Genomic DNA, 25,456 nt, shown 5'->3' with positions numbered 1-25,456 from the left:
CGAAAAATTCTTTAAAATTTAAACTCGTTACAAGCACTAACTTCAAATCCTCACGAGGTGCTCAAGGGTCGAGGAATAAGAGTAAACAGAACTATGAAAATGTAACCTGGTCTGGGCGTCCATCCGTGAGCAAGTAGATTGCGTGACACTGAGGATCAGCGAGGGCCAGTTTGAGAGCTGCTAGCGTGTTTGTGGAACCACCAGTGCTGAGACCTTTTACCCATTGCCATGCGTTGTCCAGGTTCTGAAAAGAAAAAAAAAACCGTTAAATTATAGTCTGTTCGCTGTGACGAAAATTCGGAGGAAGGAAAGAAAACAACAGCGATGACAATGCAGGTTCTTTTGCAAGATCTTCAAAGCATCCTGCTCATAAAGACGACAGCGACACAACAAACAATATTACAAATATTGGCTGATGACTACGTCGAAGCAACCTCCCCTGCACAGTTGTGTTAAATGCTTTAAAAAGCTGAGGTTTTCAACAACAAATCCTTAGACTTCTACTCTTAGTTAATCATTTCCTCTCACATACATGTGTGTTACAGTCAACCAATCGATCTCTCCAAGCTTGGACTCTTGTGTCATACTTCACCAGGTTGAACTTCAGCTTATGACGTAACTGTTCCTACAAGACATAAAAAAAAATAATTTAGTTTAATCAACTGAATTGATAATGTAAATTGGCCATCGTAGAGAGTTTCTAAAGCTGACTTTACGAGCGTTGGCCCTTTAGGTGTCTGACGAAAGGCCAACGCACGAAACAAAATCAACTAAAATCTTTTGTTCTTGCTATAACAAACCTGCATGAGTCTGTAAAGTTTGTCCTTAACAAGAAACAATCTTGACGCCATAGATGCGGAGGTATCTATCAACACAGCTACCTGTAACAACGATTAACAGTCAGTAACATAACCAATGAAGGTAAATCACTTCAGCCTATCAAAATGGAAGTAGCGAAGTAGGCCCACTTCAGGTAACAGGTTTCAAGCGCGGGAAAAGGCGAGTGATCAGGTCAAGGCTGGTGTTAGTTTTTCCGCATCTGATCGCATGGAACTGAGGAGCAACGTTTTTTTTTTAAACCAATTGTATATCGTAGTAAAGCATAACCATCACAATCATGGATTATTTTTTTAAAGAAAAACCTACACAAACCTGGTCTTCGATTATCGTGCCAAATAGTTCTCTGCTTCCTTGTTGTAACCACTCCATCCTACAATGCAAACCAAATAACATTTTGATTAATGAACTTCAGAATCCATTAGCTAAAAAAACCTTCACTGTATGTTCTCCTCAAGAAGCCATCGTAAGAATTCGCCTTCGTGAACAGAATGACGTCACAGAGCCACTCGTGCTAAGCTTCAGTGGTGCCACTGATTGGTTGAAAGGGTGGCGCGAGACTTGTAGACCAATCACAAAGCGAAATAAAGCGAAACAAATCAGCATTCAGAATGAGGCGACACATCCGGGACTTTTTTCAGTGGCTCGCGCGAAAATAAATGTCCATGGAACAAAAGAGAATATTGAAAAAGATGTTTTTTCATCTTCTCACGAGCGTGGGACAAAAAATTCTGAGTACCCTTGAGGAATCGAACCCCGGACCTCAGGCTCAGTGGTAGAGCATCGGAGTGCGGAATCCGAAGGTCTGAGGTTCGATTCCTCGCAGGGGAGTTTTTTCTTTGTCCCACGCTCGTGACGACGAAAAGCCTCTTTCTCTATTTCTTTACCGAGCTCAAAAACTTCCAATCTTTCTTATTCTATTTAGAAAAGAGAACATTGCCTCAAACAAACTACCAGCATGCATATAGAGTCCTGGATTTATTTTGGACACAATTGAAACTCGCTTTATCTCGACCGAGGCCCAGTTGCTCAAATGGGTGGATGGCGCCATCCAACGGATAAATTGCTATCCAGCGGATAAGTGTAAACAAAACTTACTGCGCCATCCACCACAAATAGAGATTCGTCCAGTGAATAGCGTTATCCACCTTTTGAACAACCGCTGCCAGCTCTTCAAAACTACTCACCTCTTTCTATATGAATCCAAAGCCGACAAGATCCTCTGTTCGTAATTTCTGTGTATTGGTCCACTGACGTGCACGTGCATTATGGACCCATCTTTCCATCGCACATGCGCAAACTTATCACAGTAACGCGCATTGACTAATTTAGGACGAACAATCTGTAGGAGAGGACAACATAAATGGAAGAACCAATTAATCTGCAGTGTATACCATGTTGTGAACATGTCGGCTATGAATATTTACTCGCTTTTGAAGAATTGTCTGTTTCAGGAAACATCCATCACCAAATTAAAAAAGTTTATTTTGTTTAGCATCCTCCCTGCGACTCTCACCATTCCCTTCAAAAATTTACCCACAGACAACCTTAAAGGTTCAATCCTATCGATCTCCTTTGTTGTAAGGTACGGTTGACACATCTCTCCACCTGAATCTTTTGGGAGGAGAGAAACGAAAACTGGAATACGTCTACACTAGCAGGCCATCGACTCCCTTGAATGTAAAATAGGGTGTTCTGCTTATCTCGACTTACTTGATAGGAGGAAAGAATTCCCTTAAACAATTTTCCTAATTGCCATTGAAATCAACGTTACTGGATCTCGACATGACTAACTCATTAAAAGGTCTGCAACATCAGTTACATTTCATGCATCTTACTCACAGCGTCAGTACTGTCTAAAGAAACTGGTGCTGTCTGGATGTCCACGACTCCATCGCAGTGTTTAAAAGCCAGGCTCTGTAGCAAGTCATAGAATAACAGTTTTTTCGACTTCAAACCATGTCGCTGTGAAAACAGAAGTAAAAAATCGATTAGTATGCAAAATCTTGGATGACCACCCCCATAACTTTTACATGAGATCCCCTCATCCCCTTTGAAAAAAAGAAAAACGTAAACAAGATACCTTTAGCCAGTCTCGAGAGCTCATGTACATCTCACTCTTTGCTTTAGTGTGGCCTAAGCTAGTAATTCTATCTTGAGTCTTGTCAGGGGCAGTGTTAGGAGGAGTAGACACTGAAACAGGAACAATAAAAATGATAAACATCTAGAGCGCGCACAAGTTATCATAAAAGTATTTTCGAGGTGTCATAATCTCCGCAAGGCGTGAACTTCCTCGCAATCTTTTTGCGGCAAACAACTTCACCGGGAAGTCCCACTACAACTCAACTTTGTTTTCACTATCGTTTGAGTGTAAACTTAGTTTTTGAAAGTTGATAAGTCAACATCATATCATGAAACATTCAAAAGGAGAAAAAAAGTGCTTGGTTAACGCTGAAAGCAAAGCTAAGAATGAAAAAGCGCAAACCCCATGAATTTTCGGATTAAAAAAAGGATCTTGCCGTGAGTGACAAGGGATTCTTGGTTTGCCAAACCTTCAGAAATTTGCTAAAAACACATTTTGGCTTGGTTTTTACCCATACCTGACAACCGAAAAGGTACTCATAAAAGCTAACTTATGTAAAGTGACTGGAAAACCATCACTTTCCCTCGAAGCGCCATTTTACCCGTTGTGAGCGTCAGAGGCTCTACTGTATCAATAGCTGGCAGCTCGTAGCGCGAGCCTCGTGTTAACTTAACTATTCGAGAAGGCGTGAGATGTTTTAAGGACGAAACTCGCAATACGACTTGACAAAATGCCCACTCTTCAAACGGATTCAAAGAGTAAAGAATAAAATATCATCGTATAACGTTTGTACCTGGTGTTTCTTTTGGATCTTTAATTTCACACAGCAGAGCTTGAATCTCTGCCAAAGTGTTCCTTGCTTCATCCAACTCTTCCCATAAAGTGATCACATCTTCCCTGACACCCACACCAAGTTTCAAGGAAGGCATGCCATCACCTCTGCCACGCCCTTGGGGCTGCTCGGTGCTGTCAGCTTCAATGGACTTGGTAAAGCTGTCAAAGCTATCTTCATACTCATTAATGACTGAATAAGCATGGAACCTACAAAAACCAACAAAATTTTGCAATATACATGTAAGTACATCAAAATCATATCTCAACCTTGTTTCCTTTGGGGCGTATAGCTTACCTTCCTTTGGTTATTCTGGATATGTCCTTCAGAAATGTCACAGTTCCAGGATCATTGCAGTTAAAAGACACAACATGAATAGGTACACGACTCCCTTGTATCTGCAAAACAGAAAGTGATTAACACATTGCTCTTAGTCATTACCACATACCAACAATCATTAAAAAAAAAATGGAAAATAGCATGGAAGTTGGGATGACAACTAACTTGCCACAGAAGTGGTGCAGCTTCAATTCCAAAACCTGAAGCCACAATTGGGTTATAATTTTATTTTCATCCATGCCCTGGGGGGAATTCTCAGACTTTTCCTGTATTTTTCCCAACATGAAAATCAGCCCTTCAAGTTCCAGTAAAACCTGACAGGTAACAATGCACAAGGAACCACTCCTTGTAAGTCCATCTGTTAAATCTAATTATCGATTCTGCCAGTCATATATATTCTAGATCATTTCAAATCATCTATTCACTTTTGTGACCAACAGTCCTCTGTGCTGATGTAAAATAGCACACCTAAAGGCAGGCCATCTGCCTGTGTGGTATAATTGTTTCTTGAAACTTATGCAGCTTCAAAACAAAATAAAGTAAGCAATCCCCACCATATTTCTACAATTGTATTCAGTCTACCTACCTTTCTCTTGAGCATTTCCTGTGATCCACTTGAAGCACTCCCCTCAGTAAAAAGATACACAGCTTCAATCTAATGACATGGGAAAGAAGTGGTTAAACTTTAGTACTCGCCATGGCTGTGAGCTGGTCAAATTCAAACTGCACTGGTCATTGTGACAGTGCACTTCTAGAGTTTATTATCACAAGGAAAACTAACATGTTGATCAGCCAGTCCTTTGAGGATCCCTTCTACTGTGCAAGTTGCTGAGCGCGGAACTGTTGTCTTCAGGTCCCAGAGCCAATTAAGAGCTCCTTCCATGCTGTCAAGAGTAACATTTACAGCATGCTCTTGCCAGCAATCTGAATCCATTGCACACCTAAAGTTGAAGAAAAGAGACATGGCTGAACTCTCTTGCCTTCACTCATCTTAACATTGGTAAGCACAGTATGAAAGTCTGTGTAAATATTTTTCAATTCTATTTTCAAATGAGCATAGTTACCTGATAAGGTTAAACTTTGCAATAAACATGACCTGTTCTTTTAGCAATTGTACTAGGCCATGAAGGTAAGTACTGAATTCAGATTCACTTGTAGTATTCACGTCCAACACAATGCAGATGCAACGCTCTTCGATAACTCCAAAAACCCTCCGACTGTAAAGCAAAAGATCTCATAATTTAATTGCTTATTGAAACAGTCAGTTATTGTTTCATGTTAACTTTGCAACTGGTCATATTTGAAATATGCATACAACCTTAGAAGACCCAAAAACTAAGAAGTAAACTTAAGTTAAATATAATTATTAGTTATTAAGTTTTAGGTACATAAAGTAATGGTAACATCTTAAGATTTTAAAATTTTAGCCATTGTTTAATTCATTGCTTAAATGTACATTTACCTCTCAGTTGTTAACCACTCAAGTCTTCGCTTGTAAAGTGATATAGCTTGCTTAAGTTGACTCTCTATCATGCGCAGTTTCTCCTTGCTGGCAACAAGCTGTCAAAGACGTAAATTTTTCCATTTTTAAAATCCCCCAAAAACATTCTTTTGTTGAAAAGTTCTCCAAGGATTTATAAACAAAGCAGGGATCCCAAGGCCAATTGTTTAAACTACAGCTCTGCCAATTAAGTTGCAGAGAACTTTCAGAGGAAAGAGTATAAACATACATGTACTTCAGTCCATTATAATAAGCCTTTAAGCTCAAGAGTGTCTACAAATACCAACTAATTTCTCTTTCCAATATCACCCCTTAACCCTTTAACTCCTAGGAGTTGACTAGCATCTACTTTCTCCTTACAATATTGTCCTTGAATAAAACATTAAGGTCAAGAGAATAAAGGAAATGATCACCAACTAAAGGAAGCTCTTCATTTCTAAACAAGTTCTCCTTGTCAGCACCTTAGGAGATGTATAGAGAACAGTATGGAGAATATCTATACTGATGTTAGGGTGTAAAGGGTTAATCAAACATAAATGTCACAAAAATTAAGGAAATGATCTCCAAGTAAAGAAGCTCTTGATACAAATTATCCCTATCAGCACCTCAAAAAAATTTACAGAGAACAGTATGGAGAATATGCATCTTCAGCAGTGTCAAATGCCTTGAGATAGATTGAGAAGATACTTACATTGTACACTGAGCCATCTCTAAAGGGAACCTGGGTAAACAGCCCCTTACAATATCTTGCACGGACTGGTTTTTTAAGAGGCCTCACATAATCTGTACAGAAAACAACAATTTCAGACTAAAATTTTATATTACTCAATCAGCAGAACATTTATGTAAGCCATGTGATTTAGAATCAAGTTATAATTTTAGCTAATAAACACACACCTTATGCAAAATGGCAAGAACCCCCCTAAAATTTGACATGCTCCTAACTTGTGGCTTTGTCGCTATGTCAGTAGTGACACCCAACCACATGTAGTATTTGGAAGGCACAGGTATTAATTTCTATGTATCCTGAATTTTTTGCCTACACTGCAGTCCAACTGCAAGGATAATTTCTTTACTTGTGTTTTGTCAACATGTAAACCCAGCATGAGGACTGCCACCCCCCCTGAATGAGCTAGTAAACAATTACAATTTATCTCTTTCCAGAGTTTCATCAAGCTTCCATTACATTTTTTCTGTCACCCACTTATATTCCTGGGTTGAAAGAAGCACTGTGGTAGAAATATACACTGTATGATGCCTTAGATTGTTACTCCATGGCCCAAACAGTAATCAAATTTGGCTCTCTTGAAATGGAGCCCAGAGTACCCAAACCATCAGGTTACCCATTGACTTTAAATTATGAAAGGAAGTTTTAAATAAAGAAATTAATGCAATACCATCTGAATGCCTAAATCCAATGGAAGGCAATATTTGTCCCATGTCAAGTTTGTGTCTTTTTAGGCCATGAATCTGAAGGAAAAAATGATCTGATGTTCAAATATCTATGGCAGATTCCATCATAGCTAGAGCAACTTCACATGATTACGCTGATCTTAGTTATTTTGTATAATGTATAGTCATAATAAGTGGTAATAGAACAGATACCTTGAGCCACTGTGATGTAGAAAGGAGCATACGCACATCAGGTTCCCAGCTTGCTGTGTTTGGGGAATTCAAGCGTTCACTTTTTGATGGAGCAGTTGAGTCAAGATTTCCATTTCGATCATGGTGATTCTTGGAAACAGGAGTCACCACTCTTTTAGCCTGTCTTGCACCTTCCACTGGACCTACATGATATTCAGTACATGTAAATATGGGTAACTTGAGACACACACAAAAGTTAGGATACACTGATTACCTTTCACTTGAGACAAAATTAGCTGAAGCAAGACATTTAATCAAATTTAATTTAATCTTATGGCAGTCCCAAGTGAAGTCTCTTTTGAGGTAAGCCAAGGAAATGCACAAATACTAATATTTGGCAACCTTGATCAAAGTTAACATCAAGGAAAGCCACTTACTGGCTTCGAAAAATATACACAATTACCTATACCAAATAACTATAAAACAAACAAACTAGTTTGATTTTTTTTTTAGCATGCGCAAGGGAAAACCATGTAACAAAAATTAGAAAGTTCAGACAATGGGGAGTGATCAAATTTACAGGTAGCAAAAAGCATGAGTCTTGGACGTTACTAGTAATTAAACTGCCGTAGCACGTAAGCTTTGATAATTATGATGTGAATGCAAGTTCATTAGCATCCCTAAGTCACAAACCTCATGTGATATTTCAGACACGAAATATTGTAATAACTTCGTTTACCAGTGTTCAGAAACACTATGAACTTAATGACAAGACTCTTGAAGTGATAAAAATGATTGACCTCGTCTATGTAATGTAAACACATAGAAATGGAACATATTTCACACAATCAAACTGCATTCTTACCAGCTCCTGATCCACTCCCGTGAGTATGGCGAAAATTTTCGTACATCATGATGCTAGCCTCTATCAAGCTTCATTGGAACATGACCCTCTTAAACCTACCGGATGAAGAACGCGACTCCTTAAGTGAATTTCTGTATTCCCCTGTTGCTACACAAACGCTGTCTCTATCGTCCTTCACTTCCTCAACCAATCATTTACCAGAATTTTGTCATGTGACTTAAAATCCAGCGGTTCTGTTGGTAAACACATTATCTGTTGTGTATACGGATTCATTTTGTCATTCAATTAAGTGAGTAGATCACGTTTGTTTGGTGTGAAATTGACACCAAACTGTGACAAACCATCATACAAACAGAAGCTTATGAGCTTACGACGACTTAAACAGAAGACAAGATACAACAACTGAAATTGGTATGTACCCAGCAACTGAGTTTGCTTATTCCCTTGGTTGATTCATTTCATTCTTTAAGCCTGGATACTGCCCAAGCCACTGTACATAGCCTGGTACATAGCGAACTGTATCTTAATTGCTATCCTTGCCATTTTTATGCTAACTTTTTTCTTATTTGATAACTAAGCCTTTAGTCAATCGATATTTTATAACTCTTCCACAGCGTGAGGCTACCCGCCCTTGATCTTGCTCGTTTGTAGTGACAGTATGGACTTCGACCGCGTTCTTCCTCAAGAAAACTCTCCACAACTCGACGACGACACGGTCAAGTACGAGGGCGGTAGTAAACATGGAATTAAAGCTCTTATGGTCATGGACGACTTAAGAAAACGCCAACAGCTATGCGATGTAACGATCTGCGTGGGAAACAAACAACTGCGTGCGCATCGCATAGTTTTATGCTCGTTTAGTTCCTACTTCCTTGCCATGTTTACCGGTGGTATGGCCGAAAGCTATGAGGAAAGTGTGACAATCAACGAGGTCGATGGTAGAGCTGCTGAACTCCTCATCGATTATGCGTACACCGGAAAGCTCGATATCACTGTGGACACGGTTCAGTCCCTGCTCTTTGCAAGCTCATTATTTCAACTAACCGCAATTCAGACAGCTTGTTCAGATTTCTTACTCCGACAACTTCACCCTTCGAATTGTTTAGGGATCCGTTCGTTTGCCGATACACATTACTGCACCGGTTTATTTAAAGCATCGGAGAAATACATACACGAGCATTTTAACGACGTAGTACAAAACGAAGAATTTCTGCTGCTTTCTCCCAACGAGTTAGCTTTGTTGTTGAATTGTGAAGACCTAAATGTGAATTCTGAGGAGGACGTGTACAACGCGTTAATTGCGTGGGCGAGGGAAAACGTTGAAGAGAGGCAATCATTCTTAGCTGAGCTTCTTGGTAAAGTTCGCCTGCCGTCGCTCTCCCCTCACTTTCTGGTGGATCAAGTGGAAAAAGAAGAGCTTATTCGTCAAGACATCGCTTGCAGGAATCTTTTAGATGAAGCAAAGAATTTTCACATGCTTCCTGATAGGAGAGGCAAGCTCAGAGGTGAAAAATCACGCCCTAGAAGATCTACCTACGGAAGTTTATACAGTGTCTGTGGAATGGACTCTACTGGTCATCCAGTGAAAAGCGTGGAGAAGTATGACTTCCACAGTGGCAAAGTGAAGCTTGTGGCACCCGTCAACACTGCTCGCAGTGGAGTGGGTGTGGCTGTACTTGATGGGAAGATGTATGCTGTAGGAGGTCATGATGGAACAACGTACCTGAATAGGTAAGTTTGACGTTAATCTAAATAACTAACATATCCGATGATCAGTTGCTGCTCAACATACTGTTCTCTCAGAAAAATTATCTGGGGTGGGGGTGGGAGGTGGGGTGTGAGGAGGTGGTGTGAACCTGTAGGCGGTGACTTGTCAAATGCTGATGTAAAAAAGGTACATTCTCATAAAATAATACATGTTGGCCATTGTTTTATTTTATGAAAATTTGCCTCTCTATTTCCATGGTTGCTGGAGTATTAAGCCTTGAGGTGTTGTGTGATTTGATAGTCAGCCATTTTGTTTTGTCAAATACAAGAAGTGTTTTCAATGGTTGAATAGAAAATATTGGATCAATAACTGGTGACTGAAAAAGTTGAGTGGTTCTTTGTGTACCTACTTTCACACTATGCATTGTTTCTTTCCCAGTAAGTAGAGGATGCATCAGATCACAAGGTTTTGAAGTTATTATCATTGTGTCCCTGAACTTTTTAACAAAATAACATTATAACTGTGAATCAAGTACATATATTTTATGATTGGATGGTTCCCAACATATTTTGTAAAATGTTTTTGGCTCCTTAGTGTTGAATGCTATGATATCAGGACAAAGCAATGGAAGTACGTTGCATCTATGGCACACGCACGTCGTTATGTTGCGGCAGCAGCCTTGGATGGCCTTCTTTATGCTGTTGGTGGCTACGATGGCTTTGCAGTTCTTGACTCTGTTGAAGTGTATGATCCGAGACTGGACCAGTGGAAACCTGCTGCTAATATGGCTAATCCCCGAAGACATGTTGCTGTAGGTGTTTTGGATACAAAGGATGCAACTGGAGATGGTTTTGGACCAGGTATACATACAAGAACACAATGCTGTTTACAAAGAAAAAGCTCTTCGTGGTATTTTAGTCTGTGACCCACATTAGAGAGCTGCTATCTTCTTTAAAAATTGATTCCCTTACAACCTTTTACAATTAAAATAGCTCATACAAATATTGGTCCCAAAAAAGGCAACATCTTTGGGTATCTCATCATTTACAAAAATTTGAACTTCGGGTTGGGATATATAACATAGTGTGTGGGTTTATGTTTTATTTTTTTTTTGGAAAAAGGCTTCCAAACTGCTCCTAGTCAAAAAAGTTTGGCCTCACAAACTCAAGGGCAGTCAGCTCAAAATTTGTCCAAAACATTAGTGATGTGGGTCTTTGGCAGCAAAGGAGAGCTGTGCATCCCATTTTAAGTTGTCCAAGTTTATTTCTGGCATGATACAATTAAAGTTCAATTTTGAGAAGGTAAATGTTTGCTTTTGAGTGAAAGATTCAAGTCTGCTCCTGTTCTTGAAGTTAACCTGTGTTTGCCTTGTAAACTTGTAGGGTATCTGTATGCTGTTGGTGGTCATGATGGAATCAACTATCTAAAAACAGTAGAGAGGTACAACCCAGAGACAAATGAATGGACTTGTGTGGCATCCATGGGTGCACGAAGAGGTGGGGTGGGTGTGGCAACTCTTGGAGGATGTCTGTATGCAACTGGGGGTTATGATGGAGCCTCCAACCTGAGTACATCAGGTAAGGTGGAAAACTTGGAAAACTTGGAAAACTTGGAAAAATGTCCTTTCCCCCATAACATGTTTGTTTGGAAAGAGGGAATCCATGCAGAGTGTTGCTGGGAAATGGTTAACCAAAAGAAGGAAGAGGGGCTTCGAGAGTTAACCCTTTAACTCTCAGAAGTGATTAATGCATAACTTCTCCCTATAATATCCATACATTTTATGGCAAACAGGTAATGAGAATACTCAAACTCATAAGGTAGGAGTTCTTTTCTTTATCAAACACTAAATTCTCAGAACCAATTTCCTGGGAAATGTGGAGCAGGTAAAAGGGAGAATTATCAATAATCAAGATTTTTGGAGTGAAAGGATTAAGGGTTGGGAGTAATAATTTGATTACTTTCATGAAGACCCTTTTCTTTGTAGTGAATATTTTTTCAATCTTTTTCTTTTATTTGTGTTTAGAACGCTATTACCCAGATGAAGATAGATGGGCATTTGTGGCTCCTATGAGTGTATGTCGCAGTGGACATGGTGTAGGAGTTGTCAATGGTTGTTTGTATGCTCTGGGTGGTCATGACGGAGTGTCATACCGAAATAAAGTAGAATACCTCAATCCTCAAGTTGGTGAATGGACAACTGTTGGCCCAATGGGAATGAGCAAAGCTGTTGCTGGAGTCGCTGTTGTAAAAGAATATTAGCGTCCATGCTTTCAAGTCTTGTCTATACCAACATTTTTTTCTTAATGAGTGAAATTTATTTTTCATGCTATGCATGTTATGTTTTTAGGAAAAATTTATTTTATTATTTGACTAATTCACAAACTATGAATAATTTCACATGGGGGCATTTCCCAAGATGTTGTGTCTATAATTCAATTGTTGACATTATTAAGAATTAACTAGGTAATGCAGAATTAAACAAAAAATGGATGTAGGGTGAAGTATTCCCAGCTTCAATTGTCACTGAAGGAGACATTCAAAGCTTATTTATCACTCAGGCAAGTGTAAAAGATTCCGTTGAACACACACAAGCAAGGATTGGCAGTCAATAAAATTGAATGGCTTTCCTCTTACTAATTGTTGTACGAGGGGAACTCCTTTCTTGCGCCTTGTTAACCCTTTAAATCCTAAGAGTGACCAGCATCTAATTTCTCCCCACAATATCACCCCTGAATCACACATTAAGGTCACGAGAATGAAGGAAATGATCACCGATGAAAGAGCCTTTGATTGGTAAACAAATTCTCCTGTCAGCACCTTAGGAAATGTATATAGAACAGTATGGAGAATATGCATACTGATGTTCGGGTGTAAAGGGTTAAGTTTCTGCTTTATTGCGTTACTCTACAACTTGTGTGTTGTTGGCGATCACCATGAGTGATATGTTTAAAAAAAATCCAAGGGCAACTGTTACAAAATAGTTATACAGCCATGCTTCTGATGGAACAATTTTTGATCTGAATCAATTGAAAATATTTATTTATGGTATTTAGTGAAAAAAAAAATTAAGCTCAAGCAGAATGTAGCTGTGCATATTTTGTCCTGGTTTGCATGGGGGTGATGTGGAGGTACGGCATTCTTTCTTCAAGGCAATTCTGTTGCCTCTGTGAACCTTCTGACTCCCGAGATTCAATGAGTAAGTCTCCATTTTAACTCCCTAATATTTCCCTGATATGTCTTATCAAGATAACACCAAGGTTTTAGGGTTGTCTGATCTCACTTGTTTGTAAGATAACATTGGAACCGTCAAGCGAAGTCTTTTGTTAATAACTTCTGAGAGTTTAAGAGTTAAAACTATGGGAAAAGCAGGCTCCCACCAAATAATAATATTTAAAGAAGCTGTTTAGGTATGTTAAGAGATGTGATATGCTTCCTATGGAGTAAATTAAATAAATTTTAAAAACCTTTTCACTTTTAGTCTTGATTTGTCTGTAACTGATGGATTGATTCGTTCCTCAGCTGAACGTCTTTCGGTTGGATCTTTCCGAGCCGTTAGCCCAGTGATTCAGTAAACAAACGTAACGTAAAAAAAGACTATACGAACAAAAGTAACACTAAAAACGCAAAGTAAGGAAAATGCAACAATCATTTTTTTTTTTTTAACAAAAACCCGGCTCTACGGGCTATGGTAAATCTGACAGATATACATAACAAGGGAAAACAAATTATGTCACCTTCATAGAACGTATTTTATTAAAAATTAAAAGTACAGTCCATTGATTCATTTACTGTTCATTTTTCGCTTGTCTGAGAAACGTAAATCTGAATGGGACTGTGGTGCAGACAATGTTATCTGACCTTTCATCAGAGAAAACGCCAACTATGGCATTCGAAAGGAAATTCATAACATTTGACGACGAAAAAATACACCACATGTTTGTGGTCACATAATTCATATTAAAATAGAACGACTAAAACGGTCATGGTAGACGTCCGTAGAAATAGCCACCGTTTATTCGCGGGCTCTGCACACAACCATTGCTGCAGTTTAATGTGTCAGACCGCCGAGGACTGGGCCCACTGCTGTGATTGGTTGCTATTGACAGACATGGCATCAGGAGTGGAAGGTACTTCAACTGATGTACGAGCCAAGATTTCTCGCTCCAGTTCCTCGCACTTCTGGCGAAGCTGCAGGGATAATCAGGCAGACAATTAGTTGCAAACCCACTTCGAACGCCAGTTTTAAGTTGATCGATCCCATAACCTAAATTGCGTCCTTACCTGCTCACAGAGGAAATGTAACTCTCGGCTTCTCTGCTCCTCAGATTCCTTCAAAACAAAAGGTAAAAAAGCAGACCCTTAGTATTAGCACTTTGGTACGAGCGTTTTTCGCGCGCGGTTAAGTGCGAGCCATTGTGTAATGGTGGAAAATATCAAGTGCCAGACCCTCAACAAACCTCTCCCCAACTCGGCTAAAATCTTCTTGCGGGCAAACAGACGCGCGTTTTTGTTCGCCCCTTCCCAACTCCTTCTCTCATTAACCCCCCCCCCCTCCTTTCCCCTGGTTATAAGCTTGTTTGCATGAAAATGGCCATCGGCGAAGGTACTGCCTTATAAACATCTTCGCTTCTAGGCCCCAACTTTTGTTCGAATTGTTACCTTTAAATAGTCATGTTCAAAAAACTGAAGGGAGGCAAGATGGATGTGGAAATCCTCGACAAACCCACAAGAAGAAAAACGAGGTCAAAGAGTAATCTCATTTTTTTCTGTTCCCAAAAGACTACGAGCAGTCCCAACTTTTCGGTGTAGTCCGTAGCGTGAGCCAAAAAATTCAGTAAAAAAAGAAAATGAAGATACCGCGCCGCGCGGACCTGAGGGAGGAGGCATACCACTTTTCGCACGATAATGCTTATATGGTATTTCAAGGAGTAAACTTGCGAACCTTTGCGAAGCAATGAACGTCTGCCGATTCCTCCACATCGGACAAAATGAAATGTGTAAATAAAATCACTCCTACCTGCGGTTGCATTGTGGGATTCCAGCGAATGTAATAGCGAGTCCACAGATCCAGTCTTCTCATACTAGCAACAGGAAACAAAACCTGAAAAGAAACCCCAAAAGGAATATTACTGAATGACTTTTTTGCGGATCTTCTCACTGACTGACGAGCCGACCGACCGCACAACGACCTGACTAACTGCCTGACTAGCCGACCGACCAAGCAACGACCCGACCAACTGTCTGAATGATTAATTGACAAGCCGGCTGGTATGCTAGACGAATTCTACGTCTGCACCACAGCCGTTCATCACTTTGCGTGGCAGGTGCCTGAGTTAATCGGGCGGGGTGAGAATGTCACGCGCGAACAATAAGTCACGCGTGTCTGATCTCTCTTTCACGTCTTACTTGCGTTCTTTTAGCGCGCCTGCGATGCAGGTTACATGACTAACTGCTTGGGGGTATAGTGTACAGTAATAGAGTAAATGGTTTGAACCCAGGGGTAACACAGTGTACAGGGTTGTACTTACATGCTGATGAAGATGTGGAGCATACAAGGGATTCTTAAACTCCATGAGCTGAAAACGTAGGCAAACGATTCCATTAGTGACTTGAAAGAGCCGGAGAGATTAAAAAAAAAACAAACAAACAAACAACTGGATATTATTTCAAAGTATGTTCGATTGAGGCGATGAAATCCACCGTGTGTAAACTTGCGGTTCTGTCTGCCTTACTTGACTGGTACTTTGACGAAAGGAAAGAAAGCTCAAGTTACTTACACGTGTGTTAATGTAAGTCCACAGAGAAACAGTCTTAACTTTCACGTCCTAAAATGAAACAAAAGTGACAAATAAGGAAGGAAAGAAAAGAGATCGGCGGGCAGCCGAGGAGTAGCAATTACAAATTGAACACAAGCTAGCGCCTTCACTCCAAAAAAACAACTCACTCAATGCAGATAAAATGGACGAAACAAGGCAGCGAGCGTATATGTTGTAGTTAAATTTTATCCTTGGTTCAAATTTTATTTTCTTTCGTTTCTGGGTGTTGTAATGTATGATAATGAGTTTGAAACAAAGGAAAATAAAATTTGAACCAAGGATAAAATTAAACCACAACATATATCAGCACCAACCCTACACTCACCTCTTTAACTCTTTGGTACTCTGAGTTGTACAAGAAAGTACCAAACAAGCAACTGAAAGATAAAACGAGTAAAAAATACTTAGTGTTAAAACCCTTCCCGACAAACGCGAACGAGTTCCAGCTGAGAAAAAAAAAACGCAAAACTGAAGCTTAACTGAGACTAACGTTCCATAAGTTTTCGGTGTCTCGGAAAATTAGAATTGGAGGCAGATACAAGGAACTGGTTACTGTTACCTTGTAAGATGATCCAACACAGTTATCAAGAAATGTTCGTTGAACTCGAAAGCACAGGGAAACTTAAAGATAAAAACAGAATACAGTCGACTGGGTGAGAGAGTTCTCACAATGAGTGTCGTAGCGTGAAGGACTATTTCACCCTTCCACTCCCACGATCATATTAGTAATTCTCCATATTGTTTGTCATACAATTCTCATGATGTTATTTTGGAGAATTTGGTATTGGATCAACTGATATCCCCTAATTGATATTTTTCTTTATTCTCATCACTCGTCTGCTTAATGTCATTTCAAAATTCAGTGTAAGGAGTAATTCAGTTTTGGTCACTCATGGGAGTTAAAGGGTTAATCTTTCTCAAGAAGACTTCCATAAAGCACGCAGAACTGTCTTCGAGAGCAGCGAAATAAGTGAGACAAAGTCGACATCGAGTGTTTGGACCATTTTTTGAGCAGAGGGATTTGAGTTCAGGAGCGGAAAGTGACCGACATTGCATTGCTTTCACTTCAATACACCTTTTGATTAGTGTACGTACACCACCGAGAAAGACAAAACGAGCGGAAGGTCTCGATGAGTTCTCACTAGTTGCTTGTGATATTTGCCTTTGCTCCGATTGGCTGGTGTGATTACTTTGGTTCTGGTTTTCCACACTCTGTTGAAAACTGCTCTGTAACACAAACCTGTTTGGTGACTTGCCACACACAATCTATGAACTGAAGGAATACTGGCGAGCGCTGGTCATCTGCGTGATTCTTGTCTCCGTGGCCATAACGCTAAAATTTCAGAGAACAGTTGTTAGTTAGTGAAAACAAGCAAATGAACAGACTAAAAACAAAAACAAAAAGGAAGAGGCGAAGCTATTAAGTGACCAACCGTATACCTGTTGAAATTTATGCCCAAAACTTGTCCACTCTTTCTCAATCAGAACCTGTGGAGAAATTACAGGCAAAACTAATGCAGTATTCTTAAGAAACACTGGATGGCATTTCACAGAAAATATTTTAAAATTTACCTCAAATCCTTCAATGGTTCTGTAGAAAGGATCAAGAAGAAGCATAGCGAGGGCGGTAAGCTAAGGAGACAAAGAAACACACATTATCGTTACCACCTAAAACACAACATACAAATGAATGAAATAACGAAACGTGCGTATATGGAAAAAAGGCAATCCCAAAATTTGAGCAGCGCGCAAGATCGCTGACCAGCATTGCCTTTGGTCTCACCTGCGACGTTCTATCCCAGCCGTCACTGCAGTGCACAACAACTGACATGCGACATCTGTCCACGGCATCAGCTATTTTAACTGCACCAGAAAGAATGACCTAAAATTGATTTTAAACCAATCAGACAGTCAGCGAGATCAATAACAAAACTTGCGTGACATCAGTAGTTCCTCAGCCTAGCAATCAGTCAGTCAGTCCTTTAAACGGCGAATCGTTCAAAAAGTTCGTGAGCGAGTCCGTCAATGAGTCAAGAAACCAGCCAGCCTGCCAGTTCAGTCAATCAATTAGTCAGTTCATTGGTCGGTTCGCCGGTCCATTGGTCAGTTAGTCAGTCTGTTTGTTTGCGAGATAGTCAGCCGGTCTGTCAGTCAATCAGACTATCGGCCCGCCAGCCAGTCAGTCAGTTTGTCAGGTAGTCAGTCAGTCGGTCAGTCAGCGTCAGCGCTTCGCAGCACCACAATTTCTTTGGAAACTAACCCCCCTAAACAAATCGTTTCATAAGGCTCGCGCTTGGCGAAATACGATCTTTCAGAGCTGTTTTCGAATAGCTGCCAACTTATACAGTGTTATTAATTAATTGATAACTGGCAAACTGGACCCTGCTAAGATTCCAAAGATATCTGTTTGTAATAATGAAAAACGGTAATAAAACTTTTTAAAAATTTTAATGAAGTAGGGATTTTGCGCCTCACTTGTATACTTTGGGCCCTCACCACCCCCCTTCTCCCCCCCCCCCCCCACTCCCCCAATGTTTCAAGACCTCTAAAGTGTTATCTTCTTAGTAATTAGACCTTGATGTAATCCAGCCAATGAGTGCCCTCCAGGTTTGTGAGCCAGTGAACATCGTCAATTGTAGGATAACAGATGTCTTTAAGTTTACGCAAGCTATAAACGAAATAGAAAGTAGAAGGGGTGGGAATGCAGTTTTACTGATAACTGAACCCTACATGGCAGTGTAACAAGCACAAATGGCATTACTCAGAAATGGTTTAAGGAATAGTCAAAACTGAAATACAAATTTACTAATTCACCGCATACATTACCTTTCTCTCATGACATGAATGTTTGCAATATCCAAGAAAACTAACTCTGTGTTCTGGTAATTCTCTTGCATTTCGTACCCTCCTCCTTTAGCCTGAAATTAACGTCACAGAAATTCAGAAAATTTTAAAAACTTGTAGCTTGTACTAGGCTCTTGAAGAGTGAAGATAAAAAAAAATGAGCTGGTTAGAAAAAAAACAGAGGGTGCCTTTTGAGTGACCAGTTCCCCATTAATTTTTCTCTTGTTTGGCCTGCTTTTTCAATCGTCCCTACAAACTGACAGCTACGAGCAGGCTCTGAAACTTGCAAAACTCGAGATCTGTTCAAAATACCTGATTTGCCAGAGCGTTTATCTTAGGCCTTGCATCCATGATGATCAGCTTGTGTCCTCTCGCATTGGTATCTAGAATGGCCTGGTAACAGAAAAAAAACACTATAATGACTCCTTTCAGCTACGTTTCAAGTTGGCAAGACATAACTTAACAAACAAGGTTCTGTACTGAAAGTCGGAATCATCCCAAAAATGGCAGATCTTTTAAAAAGAACTGTGACCTTCAGTTCGCTCTCAGTGGTCACGGAAGGCTTACTACTGAAAACCTAAATAAAATTAATGTATCTGACCTGAAAATATTTTTCATCGTCTTTGTTTCTGGTTTTTCCAACAAGACCAGCGTTAGGCTGACTGGCTCGAGTAATAGAAGCAGAGTTCTTTGGATGCACCCAGGAGAGTACCTAGAATAATTGAAAAAAAAAAACAAAACAAAGAAAACAAAGAGTAGCAGGTGTTAAAAATATTAACAAAATGTATCAAGTCCTTTGTCCTACCATTGCTAAAAGGAACTGAGTGTCCAGGTAAGAAACTGATACTTCTATTTATCTCCCTATTTCAAACAAACTTAACTTGAATGATTTCAATGGAAAGTTGCATGATTTTTGTTCTTATATCAAGAACTGCACTATAACTTGGCTATCTTTGCTCTTTGATTGAAAGAGTTGTATACTAGTTAACTCACTGGAATTCTCTCTCTGCTACGGAATGCAGAAACTTTCTTTAAATCTTCATCTGACACTGAAGCAGGTACTGCAAACTAAATAGAGCATTAAGCATCAGTGATCAGTAAACATCCTAGGGAACAATACTGAGTATATCTGATTCCATCAACACCTTGGCCAAGCAACACAAAATGAGTCAGTAACTACATGAATAAAACACTGTCCAGAGTAGTTTCAGACCACACCCAAATGGCCAGACAGGATCTGCTTTGGAGAAGGCGAAGTGCCCCTAATTATAGTGATTTCCACCACTACACATCCAGGGTCAAAGAAGTAATTAATTCCCCTTACAATAGCTCTTCACTCAAACAACATCAGCACAGATGGTAGGATATAGTGGTGGTACTTCCCGAAGGCAGCATTTTGTCCACTGTTTCCAGTTTGAGCTAGAAATTTGTGTGGCAGCTTTCATGGTATTACCCATCTCTATTTGATCATTCATATCATTTGGAAATTTTGAGCCTGATTTTCTCCAGAAAAAAAAGACATTACAAAATAAGCATGTAAAAGTCATACCAGAGCAGGATAGGTATCACACAGCTCATATTTTTCATTGATTCTTGTGATTTGCCAACACTCGTTGGGTACATTCTGTTAGAAAACATAATATTATGTAGTGTCTGTATCACATGACAAAGAATAAGAACAAGTAACAAAAATTGTCAAGAAAATAAATCAAAATTAGCAGTGGACATATGTGTGGTGTAGAAAGTCTTAAATACTATAAATACATTGTTACTGTGGTGCCTATTGAGCTTATACAGTGTATTTCAGATTTACCTGTCTTTGAAACTCTTTTTCTGGATCATAGATATCCCATCCGTTGATATCAAATCTTTCTTTGTAGGTGAAGGCAAAGAAAGGCTGTGAACCAAAGGTATCTCAAATAAATTAATAATCCTTGAACATGCACTAAGAATCCGCTCTATGAGACTTGAAGAATACTGGATGAAACCCTACCTCAAGTGTTTTCCATGTCTAGGATTTGTTAAACAGTCTACCCTTAACTATTAAAACCCAAAGAGTGACTATAGCACGTAATTTCTTCTCACAGTAATACTGCTGAATCATCCATTAAGGTCATGAGAATAAAGGAAATGATCACCAGCCCAAGAAGATTTGATTGTTAAATGAATTCTCTTTGTCAGTATCAATTGAAAGGAAATGTATTGAAAAGAGAAGAGAGGATATTGAGATTTTCTTTATTAACAGAAAAATGCATGCATAGAGCTACTTTTAACAGTAAGAACATGTAATGCACCCTCAGCACAACAAACAGTTTAATTTTGGTAATAGTAAAAATAAGAATTTATCCTCACCTTTGAATTTGTTGCAGGAAATGCATAAATCTAGATGAACATGAAAACATAGGAGAGAGTTTTAGATCTGACTATGAGTAGGACTATTAGTTTTTCCTCAGTAGGAGTACTACACATGCTTCACAATGTGACAGGTCACACTAACTCTGAAAAAGTTGTAGCTGACACCTGTCACCAACTAAAGATTTTTTTCTGGAAATCTCAGATAAAACTATTTCAGGAACACACACAAAAAAAGAGAATTTCAAAGAAGGTATCTTCAATAGGGCTTGACATCAATTTGTAAAGTGTTTTCCTAATTCTGAAAAAGCTCTTGTGTGTTACATCATGTTTATCTAAAGTTATAAATTTGTCATGAGGGACTAAGTACCACTCTATTCCCAGCCAAAACTCTTGGTCGTAGTCATACTCTTAGTCAGACCTAAAGCTCTCTCATGATGGAAGATTTCAATAAGCAGTCTACATGTATACATGCCACAAAAAAATCTTGAAAATTTCATTTAACCTTTATACATATGTACAGTATACTCATAATTGTAACATTTCTTGATTTGGTACATAGGTAATTGTTTTACTTGCAGAAAACATGTTACTGTTAGTAACAGGAACTGCATTTTCACCAACATTTTGATGTTAAAAACAGATATTGACAATAGATTGAGCACCATTCTCTATCATCAATAAATATTTTCTGTGATTTTATTAGAACAAGCAACTTTAGAGAGGACTTCCATATTCTTCTAAACCATCAATGAAAGAAAGTAACCTTAAACCCCATATCAAGTGCCATCTGCAAACCTTATGTTGCACAGGTGACTTGCACAGGTGTACATTGTATCAATTGACTATCATGTGACGTAAGAGATCACAAATCACACCACCATGGTACACAGTTTTTTTCTGGTTTACAGTAAGAGGTCATAAATCACACCAACATGGTACACAGTTTTCTATAACCCCACAAAGATTGGCAAATCAGGGAAAATGAAAAGAATTTGCCAGTATATAAAAAAATTGATTTTAATTGAAGTGTTTTAAGCTTGTTTGATTTTCGTTTCCTTTGTTTTTGTATTATTACAGCATTATTTAATATACATGGTTCGAAGTTAGCCACAACTCAGTCTCGTATAATATAATCAATACCAACCAGAACTGAATACTTTCAGTAAAAGACAATCAACCAAATATCAGCCTTGGTTGGTGAATATCTTAATATCTTCTTGCCTAAAACTGCTACAAGATTTGAGCTTCAATCATAACCTGTCTAGGCATCAGAATCATTACAGAGACTCAAGATAAATACCATAAGCTTGTCATAGATTATTCGTCTAGAGTGATTCTCTTGCTTGTGTGCAAAACGTAGATTTCTCATGTCCTGGGAATGAATATGAAATTATTTTATGAGAAGTAACAGTTTGGGAAGGTGGAGGGGGGGGGGGGGAGGAACCTGGACCCTTCACTTATCCCCTCTCTAAGTTTCCTTAACCTTGCTTAAAAGCAGAATCTTGATGCACTGATTGTAATTCAATAATAAAAGATGGGGTATACTAAACTAATTTTTGAACAGAGAGCAAAAAAATCAAGGGCCAGTATTTTCTTAAGGCAAGGAGTACTACTGAGACAACCTAACAAACAATTGTGGTAAAATTATTAACTGATAAAAATGATCAGCATTAAAAATAGCACCCCTTTTCTAGTAAATCCTTGAAAAGTGAAAAGTCTACATAATTTTTTTTTAACAGGTAGCAGTAGTTTGCAAAAATACCAGACATACAGTAAGCATAAACCAAAACAAAAAGAATATTCACAGAGAATTAGTATTTATATTTAACAATGAATTTATAAACTCAGCCCAGGCTGAATATTCCATGAAGTACTGAGCATTAATAGGTACTGACTAGTTTCTTGACATTCAAAAGACCATACCTTGCAGTACAGTTCCAGACCATAGGCATTTTCACCTCTACTGGTGGTCCCACCAATCTTTTCTACTCGATAAATGGTACCGAGAGGTACTTCTACTGTAAAGGGTGGGTCCTAATAAAAGTGAAATGATTTCTAGAATGATATTCAACATCCAATATTGGTGGTCCAGGCAGGTAAGTATTTAATACTGTAAGTTGTATTTACAATATATCTTACTAGAATCCTGGAAAATTATGAACAGAGCAGAGCACCTCTTTCACTTGTCTATCAATGATTGATACAGCTGCAATGGCACATTTTGGGCTTTGCATTTCTACATCATTGATATTTTTACAGGGACACAGTTCTATTCTACCTTAAATGATGCTAAGATAATCAATAGTTTCATGCTTGAAGGTAACAACACCGATAATCTTGACTCATCATTTCCCTCATCCTTTTATATCACATACGCTCCATTCCACAATGAATTACAAATACAAATATTCAAAACATGCTACTAATTCTATATTCTGAGGATCACACTTTGTTTGGTCAACATAATAATTTAGAGTACTAATTAGTTATCAATACAACTTAAATGCCACAGTAAATTTAAACTTCACCACAATAAAAGTAATGCCAATACATAGCAACAGTTGTGAGCAACATTATCAATGCACTCAACATAGTAACTCTCATTTAAAACACAATACACTCAACATAATAACTCTCAGTTTAAACACAGTTTAGCTATGTATAAATTCTTACATCATCTGCCTTGAAGTGAAGCCTGTAATTTGTAATCTGAAGTGTACCACGTACTGGTCCAGAGAAGGGACATAAATAGGTAACTTCTTTTGCTGTTGATGCAAATCAAAGTGTGCTCAAAAAAGCTACATCACACCAGCATAATGCAGCCTTAAATCAATAAGACCTCTTCCTTGTAGAGGAGTGTATGTGTGAGCCTTCAAGTTCAGTATCACACTCTTTGTCTTGTCTTACCAAAAATTCCTAAGCTATTATGCTCAGAATAGAAGCAGTCCACATAGTTAATGATATGAAAGTCTGGAATCCAATCACTAAGTCACAAATGACATACCAATTTCACATCTCAGTTTTTGTTAATAAAGTAATTTGTAAGATTTGAGCATCTTTTTTTGTTTACCAGTAAACATAAAGTGATAACTACCATTTGCTTGAGTTTTCTCCCCATCAAGCAGTTTGAGGTCACCTTGAGAGCTGGGGTCAGCCTAAAATAATCATATAACAATCATTAGTAAAGTACAAGTTAACTGCTGCCTTCTTCTTTGGAAGGAGGGTGCGCAGAATGTCCAAGGGCTTTCACTATAGTCAGGTAGCTGTGAGATGGAGAACCACCACCAGGGTTGGCAAATCTCCACAACCTGCTACAAAAGTGTTCAGGACTGCTAAGAAAAGGCTGCTACTGAACTTCTCAAGAACTAAAAGAAACCAGCTGTGATGAAATTTCAACAATCCACATAACCAGAAGGGCTGCTCATTTTCTGGCAATAACAACTGTGTTTAATTGCCTTATTTAACATAAATGTGGTCAGATCAATTTATATAGTGAAATGAATACAATGATAATACAAATACATAATATGAATAAACATAATGATATTTCATTAACCAGCTCCCTAACTAAGATTGAAAGTGAATACCCGAGTTTATTTTGAAACTTACCCTTTTTAAACTACTGATAGTTAACTTTGGTAAAAGTTATCAAATAATTGTTTTGGACATGATCATTGAGAATCACAAGAGCTTCTCCAGATTCAATGAAGACAATTTAGCTCCCTAAAGGTTACCACTGTAGATTCATCAAATATGACTTACTCTATCTCCTGAATTTCCATCTTCAGAGAAATCATTATTAGGTGAATGTGCTCTGTGTTGGGCAGAGCTTCCCTCAGGACCTTTTCCTTGTGAAACTCCTTTCATCTGGATATTGTTCATGTACAAGTTCTTAGAATTTGTTGTTTACATCACCTTCAAAGCTACAAGCTTTATTGAAAAAAATATATTTACTAAGTACACATTAACCTTAGGAGCAAAAACATGAAAAAGTCATTTTTGTCTGAATTTATGAGGCTACAAGCATAATACAAACTTAAATGTTGGATCCATCACAGAATTGAAACTGCAAGTTACACACCTTTTTTTTTGGCCGAGCACATTTTGAGAATTGAATGGATAGTTTGGGTGGATGAACCACCACTAGAGGTAAGACACCAGAGCAAAATGTATATGCACTTATCAAGGAAGTAACATACGGCCAAAAGTTGCCTAATCATTGGATACTATTCACAAAAATGTGCCAAAACATAGTAGGACTAAAATCATTATGTTTGAAAATACACGAACCTTTTTCGATTCTGAGTTATTTGCTTAGAAAATTTCGAAAAAATTTGAGCCTTTACTACGTCGAATTACTTTAAACAGCTGAGTATCTGGGTTTTTCACATTTATACACACTTAAACATTGTATTCTTCAAAGAGAAATAGGTAAGTATGTCACTCCCTCCCACAAACAAAACATCTACCAACACAACTTTACACCTGTTTCGTAGCCTGAACATCAGTTAGTAGTCGAAAGGTAAGAGTTAAGAAAAAAATATCCACAATAGTTCAAAATTGGAGTCGGATTTCTCACCAGAATTATATTGTTCCAGCAATTCTTAAAGAGTTTTCTGAGCCATATTGGATATTTGGGATCAGCTCAGCCTCGGTTGGAATGTGGTCGTGAGAAGTATGGGTACGAATGAC

At 38.6% G+C, this 25,456-nt stretch overlaps 3 protein-coding genes across 5 annotated transcripts in view; 1 reads left to right on the top strand and 2 right to left on the bottom strand.

The window, feature by feature from the left end:
- LOC113681097 (von Willebrand factor A domain-containing protein 3B) overlaps positions 1–8,341 on the bottom strand; it is a 21,700-nt gene extending 13,359 nt beyond the window's left edge. Inside the window, exons 1-17 of one of the 2 annotated variants that reach the window (XM_027198164.2) lie at positions 8,042–8,341; positions 7,198–7,379; positions 6,990–7,062; positions 6,284–6,375; positions 5,554–5,651; positions 5,156–5,308; positions 4,873–5,032; positions 4,678–4,746; positions 4,050–4,150; positions 3,714–3,961; positions 2,921–3,030; positions 2,680–2,802; positions 2,025–2,179; positions 1,153–1,210; positions 801–881; positions 533–625; positions 107–244 (exon numbers count right to left, since the gene is read on the bottom strand). In XM_027198164.2, the coding sequence (XP_027053965.2) occupies positions 107–244; positions 533–625; positions 801–881; positions 1,153–1,210; positions 2,025–2,179; positions 2,680–2,802; positions 2,921–3,030; positions 3,714–3,961; positions 4,050–4,150; positions 4,678–4,746; positions 4,873–5,032; positions 5,156–5,308; positions 5,554–5,651; positions 6,284–6,375; positions 6,990–7,062; positions 7,198–7,379; positions 8,042–8,090 (1,983 nt within the window). In that variant the 5' untranslated portion in view covers positions 8,091–8,341. The remainder of the gene's footprint in view (positions 1–106; positions 245–532; positions 626–800; positions 882–1,152; positions 1,211–2,024; positions 2,180–2,679; positions 2,803–2,920; positions 3,031–3,713; positions 3,962–4,049; positions 4,151–4,677; positions 4,747–4,872; positions 5,033–5,155; positions 5,309–5,553; positions 5,652–6,283; positions 6,376–6,989; positions 7,063–7,197; positions 7,380–8,041) is intronic. The other variant, XM_089192006.1, reaches the window with a different exon arrangement.
- Positions 8,329–13,216, top strand: LOC113681112 (kelch-like protein 20). Its single transcript, XM_027198184.2, has 5 exons — positions 8,329–8,452; positions 8,656–9,772; positions 10,344–10,609; positions 11,132–11,326; positions 11,773–13,216. The coding sequence occupies exons 2-5, from the start codon at positions 8,700–8,702 to the stop codon at positions 12,006–12,008; spliced, it is 1,770 nt and encodes a 589-aa protein (XP_027053985.2). The 5' UTR covers positions 8,329–8,452; positions 8,656–8,699; the 3' UTR covers positions 12,009–13,216.
- LOC113681111 (phosphatidylinositol-3,5-bisphosphate 3-phosphatase MTMR2) lies at positions 12,042–25,456 on the bottom strand. Of its 2 annotated transcripts, none has more exons than XM_027198182.2 (25): positions 25,344–25,456; positions 24,527–24,694; positions 23,859–23,919; positions 23,438–23,529; positions 22,688–22,798; positions 22,065–22,136; positions 20,762–20,791; positions 20,223–20,306; positions 19,959–20,033; positions 19,403–19,477; positions 19,011–19,121; positions 18,722–18,802; positions 18,392–18,483; positions 18,140–18,233; positions 17,349–17,447; positions 17,138–17,197; positions 17,006–17,053; positions 16,806–16,898; positions 16,125–16,186; positions 15,891–15,942; positions 15,527–15,574; positions 15,278–15,325; positions 14,767–14,850; positions 14,031–14,078; positions 12,042–13,937 (listed from the first exon to the last, which is right to left on the bottom strand). In XM_027198182.2, the coding sequence occupies exons 2-25, from the start codon at positions 24,644–24,646 to the stop codon at positions 13,806–13,808; spliced, it is 1,872 nt and encodes a 623-aa protein (XP_027053983.2). In that variant the 5' UTR covers positions 24,647–24,694; positions 25,344–25,456; the 3' UTR covers positions 12,042–13,805. The 2 variants fall into 2 exon arrangements, with proteins under 2 accessions (XP_027053983.2, XP_027053984.2); XM_027198183.2 differs by having other exon boundaries at positions 24,527–24,631; positions 25,344–25,433.

Source organism: Pocillopora damicornis, chromosome 13 (genome assembly GCF_964200805.1).
Source record: "Pocillopora damicornis chromosome 13, jaPocDami1.2, whole genome shotgun sequence".
In the NCBI taxonomy this organism is placed as follows: domain Eukaryota; kingdom Metazoa; phylum Cnidaria; class Anthozoa; order Scleractinia; family Pocilloporidae; genus Pocillopora; species Pocillopora damicornis.
This window is presented reverse-complemented; position numbering and strand designations above follow the sequence as displayed.

What these genes read in the sequence shown, in the direction of transcription:
- LOC113681111 (XM_027198182.2), bottom strand. Translation starts at nt 24,646, where the DNA reads ATGAACAATATCCAGATGAAAGGAGTTTCACAAGGAAAAGGTCCTGAG. An exon ending in TAATCTATGACAAGCTTATG is followed by an intron (nt 20,792 to 22,064) that starts GTATTTATCTTG and finishes ATGTTCATCTAG; the next exon opens with ATTTATGCATTTCCTGCAAC. An exon ending in AAAAAGAGTTTCAAAGACAG is followed by an intron (nt 20,034 to 20,222) that starts GTAAATCTGAAA and finishes GTTTTCTAACAG; the next exon opens with AATGTACCCAACGAGTGTTG.
- LOC113681112 (XM_027198184.2), top strand. Translation starts at nt 8,700, where the DNA reads ATGGACTTCGACCGCGTTCTTCCTCAAGAAAACTCTCCACAACTCGAC. An exon ending in TGGAGATGGTTTTGGACCAG is followed by an intron (nt 10,610 to 11,131) that starts GTATACATACAA and finishes GTAAACTTGTAG; the next exon opens with GGTATCTGTATGCTGTTGGT. An exon ending in CTCCAACCTGAGTACATCAG is followed by an intron (nt 11,327 to 11,772) that starts GTAAGGTGGAAA and finishes ATTTGTGTTTAG; the next exon opens with AACGCTATTACCCAGATGAA.